The 7,111-nt window shown below is 49.7% G+C and overlaps 1 protein-coding gene and 1 non-coding gene across 2 annotated transcripts; both read left to right on the top strand.

The window, feature by feature from the left end:
* The first annotated feature begins 1,236 nt into the window (after positions 1 to 1,236).
* Positions 1,237 to 1,309, top strand: TRNAR-CCU (transfer RNA arginine (anticodon CCU)). The gene has a single exon. It is a non-coding gene; the product is annotated as a tRNA-Arg (tRNA).
* Positions 1,310 to 1,854: 545 nt separating this feature from the next.
* FMC1 (formation of mitochondrial complex V assembly factor 1 homolog) lies at positions 1,855 to 7,111 on the top strand. The gene is made up of 2 exons (XM_025982158.2): positions 1,855 to 2,084; positions 6,623 to 7,111. The coding sequence occupies exons 1-2, from the start codon at positions 1,947 to 1,949 to the stop codon at positions 6,824 to 6,826; spliced, it is 342 nt and encodes a 113-aa protein (XP_025837943.1). The 5' UTR covers positions 1,855 to 1,946; the 3' UTR covers positions 6,827 to 7,111.

The following is a 7,111-nucleotide window of genomic DNA, read 5'->3' as shown; positions in this document are numbered from 1 at the left end:
ATTTCATGGGTGTCACAAGGAGAGACTCATTCATTCACATCAAGCATTTTTGGCCGGTTTCCTCTGATGTCGATCCCGGGAGTGTCGGGGTTCCAGCCAGACTGTGAGCCAGCTACCTCCAAGTGGTGACCCGGCAGGGACCCCGGGGCAGGGGGCCGTCCAGAGTGGGAATTCAGGAGTCGGAGCAGCCGCATCCTGGCTCACGGGGAAGACGATGGAGCGCAGACTCAGGTACTTTACTTGCAAAAGGTACGGTTAACATGTAATGAGCCTTTTTAACTTTGCCCTGTGGACCACAAAGGCCTGGAGCAGTGCGGGGCCCAGACTTCCCGAGGAAGCCGGAAGCCCAAGAGGTAAACGGGGATACGAATACCAACGGCTAGGCTTCAGGCTGCGGGGCAGGAGCGGAGGAGACGGTGGGAGAGGCTGGGCCGGTGGCGCGGAGGGCGACAGGCAGCGGCAGCGCGAGGCCGGCGGTCACGACAGCCGGCGGCCCAGCAGTCTCAGGGGCGAGGGCCGCCTCTCCGACGTCCTGGCCTAGGAGCTAAGGCCGCCGACACCCAGAAGCCACTCGTCCAATTCACGCAACCAGGCTCAGATCCAGAAAAAGAGCTTCTGGTTATTCCTGATGAACTAATTCCCAGGGAGTTAAACAATAACTCCCCGCCGTCCCGGGCTTATCGATGACCCGGCAATTCACAACACAAGGTCCACGTCTCCAGGCCGCCATTGGCTCCGCGGAAACGGTCTCAGCTCTTCAACCGGAAACAGAAAACTGACCGAGGCGGACGCCCCCTAAAGGCGGGCTGGGGGCAAGCGAAATCCGGGCAGCCGCGACCCCGGAAGGGGCAGGCTGCTTCCGGTAACAGTCCGACGCTGCAGAAGCTCCGAGGGCGAGTCTCCGAGACGCGGCCAGCGTTCCCAGCGCGCTCCGCTCCGCGACACCGCAGGCCCACGTTTGCGCAGGCGCGGGGGTTACCGGGCAGGCACACGCGTACGCAAACCCGTGCGCGCTCCCGTTCTCCGTCCGGCGCGTCGGTGCTGTTTCGAGGGTAAAGCCTTTGGAGCCGGAACGCGGACTCTTGTCCTCTGAACTACAACTCCCAGCATGCCTCACCACTCATATTGGTACTAGGTGTGGTGTCTCAGGATAGGTTAAAAGGAGGTCTAAGTGACGGTGACGTACCAAAGAGGAAAAAAAATTGAATACGTTGCTGGAGCGCCTCGCTCACAGAAGCCCCAGTGGCCTAATGGATAAGGCATTGGCCTCCTAAGCCAGGGATTGTGGGTTCGAGTCCCATCTGGGGTGGTCGCGTTTTCTTTTTCACCCCCGCATTGAAAATGACTTTTTCCGTTCTTAAAGAACTGTACAGAAATATGCGAACTTAATTTTACTTTTTAAAAATAGGAAGTGTATGTGTGGTTTTCCTAGGTGTTGGACTACAGTGGGAGGGAAGAAGAAACTGCATTTCCTTCTTCCGAGTCGTGCAGTGCCGGACGACTTCTGGGAAGTATTCTGAATTCCGCTGTCCTCTCTAGATACCAAAAGGTTATCTTTCGCGTTCTGTTTCAAACCAACAGCCATTCCCACAGGCTCACTTATTCTCGAGACTCAGCGGTCAGCTAATGACGTTTCAAGTGACGCAGTCAGCAAAGAACCTCCTTTCCCCTCAGCTCGGCCTTGTTCTCAGACTTTCTTAAGGACCTGGGGCATTGCTTACACTCGGCTTTCGTTTGCTTCTCTCTTAACTCCTTAGGGCGCCGCTCGGCGTTTGATTAGTAAGGCTCCGCAGAGACGGGAAGTGAGCTATTCCATTACCCCGCGTTCGAGGGGGGTGGGAACCCGGCCGCCTGGGTCCGACCGTACCATTTAGCCGCTGGGCTCGGGGGGAGGGAGCCCGAGGGGCGTAGGGCGCCATTGGGCGCCGGGCTCCGAGGACGGGAAAATGGCGGCCTTAGGGTCCCCGGCGCGCACTTTACGAGGCCTTCTCCGGGAATTGCGCTATTTGAGCGAGGCCACGGGCCGACCGTATCGCGACACCGCAGCCTATCGGTACCTCGTGAAGGCCTTCCGTGCACACCGGGTACGGAAACCCGAGCCGGCGCTGCAGCGCCCCTTCCCCGGGGAGGGGGCGACGGGGTGGGATGTGGGCGGGGGGGGCGGCCGGGTGCGGCGCCCGCCTTGCGGGAACCCGGCCTCCCCCCCAGCAAAGCCGTGCCCTGGCCCGTGGTCTGTGGCCGGAGCCCCGGGGTGACCGAGGGCGGCAGGACCGCCGAGTCGCCCCGAGGCTCTGCGGGGCCGGCGCCTGCGCCCGCGCCCAGGGAGGCCGAGCGGCGGCCAGAGGTGCTGGGTGCGGAGCCTGGGGGGCTCGCCGCAGCGTCCGCCCACCTTCTCGCCGCCCCGGGAGGCACCCCGACCACCCGTCTTTGAGGCAGAAAAGAGACCCGGCATAGGAGGAATGTGAAGGCCTTGGCGGGAGCTGTGTTTTACTTCTCTGGTCTCTGTGCACCCCTCAAGGGAACGGTGCTTGCAGGGCTGAGCTAGGCACCTGCAGCGAGGTGTCCTGTCCCTACGTTAACGTGGGGCCTGACCTCCTACACCGACGCTTTTTTTGCCTTATGTAGCAGGTAAACAACATGTGGGAGGCCGTCCTTGGGAAATTGCTTCCTGAAACGCACACTCCGTACATCTTCCCTTTAGGCGAGAGCGGCTTTCAAGCGGGGCAACAGGCTCAGGGACGCTGACCTGTGCGAGGACCGGTCTAGGAACACCTAGCACCTGGGTTCCCAGATGGGAGTCTCACATGTACTGGCTGTCTCTGGAGCTACGGATGGGTCTTGGAAGGAAGTTGGAAGCAGCGATCTCTGAGATAGTGTGTTGGGGCGGTACTTTGGACCGCAGGGTAGGAAGCCCACTGTCTTTTGGGCAATTTGGAGAAAGGGAGCCAGCCTCTTGGGAGTCAGATGCAATGTGTTAGAACTAAAATTCAAAAATTCAAAATTTTTGTATAATGTATTGAGTAAACTCTATGCCTAATGTGGGTCTAAAATGCAAGAATTTTAAAAAGATTTTTTAAAAAGATTTTATTTATTCATTAGACACACACAAACACACACACACACACACAGGCAGGCTCCAGGCGCCCGACGTGGGACTCGATCCTGGGGCCTCCAGGATCAGGCCCTGGGCTGAAAGTGGCAGTAAACCGCTGAACCACCCAGCCCAAGAATTTTATTTTATTTTAAAGATTTTATTTATCCATTCATGAGACACACACACACACAGAGAAAGAGAGGCAGCGACCCAGGCAGAGGGAGAAGCAGGCTCCATGCAGGCAGCGCGATGTGGGACCCGATCCGGGACTCCAGGATCTCGCCCTGAGCCAAAGGCAGACACTCAACCACTGAGCCACCCAGACATCCCTACCCAAGAATTTTAAAAAGATTTATTTGAGGGGAATCCTGGGTGGCGCAGCGGTTTGGCGCCTGCCTTTGGCCCAGGGCGCGATCCTGGAGACTCGGGATCGAATCCCACGTCGGGCTCCAGGTGCATGGAGCCTGCTTCTCCCTCTGTCTATGTCTCTGCCTCTCTCTCTCTCTCTCTTTCTCTCTCTCTCTGTGTGACTATCATAAATAAATAAAAATTAAAAAAAAAAAGATTTATTTGAGAAAGATTCTTATTTGTGTGTGTGAGAGAGTGTGGGTAGAGGAAGAGGGCGTTGAGAAATCACCAGCGGACTCCTCACTAAGCCTGGACCCGCTGCAGTCTCAATCTCCCAACCCTGAGATCATGACCTGAGCTGAAACCAAGAGTCCAGCGCCAAACTGACCCACTCAGTCGCCTCTAAAATTCAAAAAAAAATTTTAAAGGTGAAAATCTTAAGAGACTTTTAAGAACTTGACTAAAATTATGAATAAGGTGGACAGGAGTCCTGTCCTTCTTCTTTTTTTTTTAGATTTATTTATTTATTTATGATAGACAGAGAGAGAGGCAGAGACACAGGAAGAAGGAGAAGCAGGCTCCATGCCAGGAGCCCGACGTGGGACTCGATCCGAAGACCCCAGGATCGGGCCCTGGGCCAAAGGCAGGCGCTAAACTGCTGAGCCACCTGGGGATCCCAGAGTCCTGTCTTTTAAGAAATCTGCAGGCTGAGGAACCATAGGGCAAAGCACATAGAATAAGTAAGAGCCAAGAGAATAAACAACAGGAGGATCTTGTGTGGGGACGTGGTGGGATTTGAGGAGGAAAGTTGCTAAGCAGGGACTTGAAAAATTAAGAGTTAGCAAGCAAATGAGGGTTAGGGAAAATGAAGTCCAGGGCAAAAAGCTGTACCACTGAAAGTCCAGAGGTAAGAAGGGACAGTTGAGAACGATTGAAGCTTAGGGTGATATGGTAGGTGAAGTAGATGTGATAGGAATTTAAACTTCGTTGTAAATGTAATGGAAGGTCGTTTACGGTGACCTTCCTTAGGATGGAAGTTCATTCTACGATTTTTAAGGTGACATGTTTATAGGTGTACCTTGTGGAGGCAATGTTACTTCCCTTGAGAGAGGCTTGGTAATGGCTCTCAAATTCCTTGGAAATACATAAAAATCCATGCTCCAAATTCCAGAAACACCATTCTGTGGAATGTATGTGAGGACGTGGGGAATGCTTTCTGTTTCTGTTGGCTCAGAGCTAACTCGGTAACCATCAATGCCCATTTTCCATATCCTTTCTCTAAACTGAAGGGTTTCATTTAGGGAGGAACTTCTGCTTTTCCTTAGAGAAGATAGTTTTCATTTTCGTTCTTTCTTAGGATTTTTTTGAGAGAGAGCACGGGCAGGAGGGGCAGAGGGAAAGGCAGAGAGATCTCAAGCTGACTCTAGGCAGAGTGGCACTCTATCCCAGGACCCTGAGATCATGACGAGCTAGAGCTAAAACAGAGTCAGATGCTTAACCAACTGTGCCACCCAGGCACCCTGAGTTTTCTTTTTCATTTGATCTCTTTTGGTCTCTTGTTATTCATTTACTATGTATGTTGCTGGCCCTTCTCTCCTGACTCCTGCTGCAGGCTCAGCTGAATCAGGATCCATATTCTCCTATCCTACCTACACTGACATAGAATTCCTGTTTAAAATCCTATCAATTTGGGCTTATATGGTAGAAATGGATGTTACCATTTGTTGATGTGTGACAGTGTTGGTCACTCATAAATTTTTATTTATTAAAAGTTAAATGGGGGCAGCCCGGGTGGCTCAGCGGTTTAGCGCTGCCTTCAGCCCAGGGCCTGATCCTGGGGATGAGTCCCACGTCGAGCTCCCTGCATGGAGCCTGCTTCTCCCTCTGCCTGTATCTCTGCCCCCCCCCCACACTCATGAATAAATTTAAAAAAATCTTTAAAAAAAAGTTAAATGGTTAGAGCAGATGAATTTGTTTTTTGAGCAGCTTATGAGTGCCATTTTCACATGTGATCTGCACCTCTGTGTGTGTGTGTGCATCATGTGCAGATCTTAAACCAAACTTTCTAGTTTTCAGATTCTAACTCTATGTATTCAAATAAAGAAAGGTGAAAGAAAGGTGTTTATGTAGGCAGTGGTACCCAGAGATTATTTCTGCAATTAGGTATACGCAGAGCTCCTTAAGTCACTTGAAGCCATGCACACATATCTTTCACCTTTCCTGCCCTCTGCTCACAACCTCTGAACACAAAACTAGTCAAATACAGGACAGAGTACTAAATCTAGAAATTAATTATGATGACTTCTGAATAGATAGAGTCAGAATCTGGATTTTTCAGATGGATAAATAAACTGAAAGCAAGTATAATTAGTAATATGAAAATATGCATATTACTTATACATAACCTTCATTTTGTTACTGCTGAGAACAAAGCTATTATTTTTTCAGACAAAATGGTTTTGCTTTTCATTGAGCTGAAAGACCTACCACATTAACCAAAGTCAGAAATATAAAAAGCAGGCGATCCCTGGGTGGTGCAGTGGTTTAGCGCCTGCCTTTGGCCCAGGGCGCGATCCTGGAGACCTGGGATCGAATCCCACGTCGGGCTCCTGGTGCATGGAGCCTGCTTCTCCCTCTGCCTGTGTCTCTGCCTCTCTCTCTCTCTATCATAAATAAATAAAAATTTAAAAAAATATATAAAAAGCAGGCTTTCATTTGTTTGAGGGGGAGAAAATTCTATATTTTATTCCTGAGGTGACATTAATGCTAATAGTTCCCCATCTCTTCAGTGGTTGAAACCTCTCTGGGCTTTAGTTTCCTCATTTGTAAAAGATTTGTAAGACAAGGGAGTTGAAAGGATTTTTTTTCAGTATTAAAATCTGAGGACACTAAATGAAATTCCTCAGTGATACTCCTTGTAAAATTCCTCTTCAATTAATTGGAGGTCAGCTTTCCTAATGAACTATAGTGTGCCTCTACATATGTAATTAGTATATGCATATACATGTTTATATTTCCTCTGTACAACTTCCTTTCATTCTAGAGAATGCTTATGAAATATCTATTGCCCTGTATCTTAGCTGGGCTGTTTTTTTTTTTTTTTTAATTTTTAAAATTATTATTATTATTATTATTTTTAGCTGGGCTGTTAATAAAGTATGTGACCTTGCTACTTTCTAGGTCACCAGTGAGAAGTTGTGCAGAGCCCAACATGAGCTTCATTTCCAAGCTGCCACCTATCTCTGCCTCTTACGCAGTGTTCGAGAACACGTGGCCCTTCACCAGGAATTCCATGGCAAGGGTGAGCGCTCCGTGGAGGAGTCTGCTGGCTTAGTGGGTCTCAGGTTACCCCAGCAGCCTGGAGGGAAGGGCTGGGAGCCATGAGGATGGACAGATTTCTCCGATGCTGCCGTCATACAAGGATTTAATCATTTCCTTCAATATATATTTATCATTAAATATCTGTATAAGTTTAGGGTTTTTCTCTGTAATTTTGTCGACTGTTTCTTAGGGAGGTTTTATCCTTCCAGTGAACTGAACTTCTTACATTAGGTTGATTCATGCTGTCAATCTACTTTTAAAACTATTATTTTTATTTTAAAGGTATACAAACTTACTGTTTGAAGTAACTCATATGGTACAGAAAATAAAATAAAACCTTTTTTCTTT

This window comes from Vulpes vulpes, chromosome 7 (genome assembly GCF_048418805.1).
Source record: "Vulpes vulpes isolate BD-2025 chromosome 7, VulVul3, whole genome shotgun sequence".
Lineage (NCBI taxonomy): Eukaryota > Metazoa > Chordata > Mammalia > Carnivora > Canidae > Vulpes > Vulpes vulpes.
Note: the sequence above shows the minus strand (reverse complement) of the source record. Positions and strands in the feature narration are given on the sequence as shown.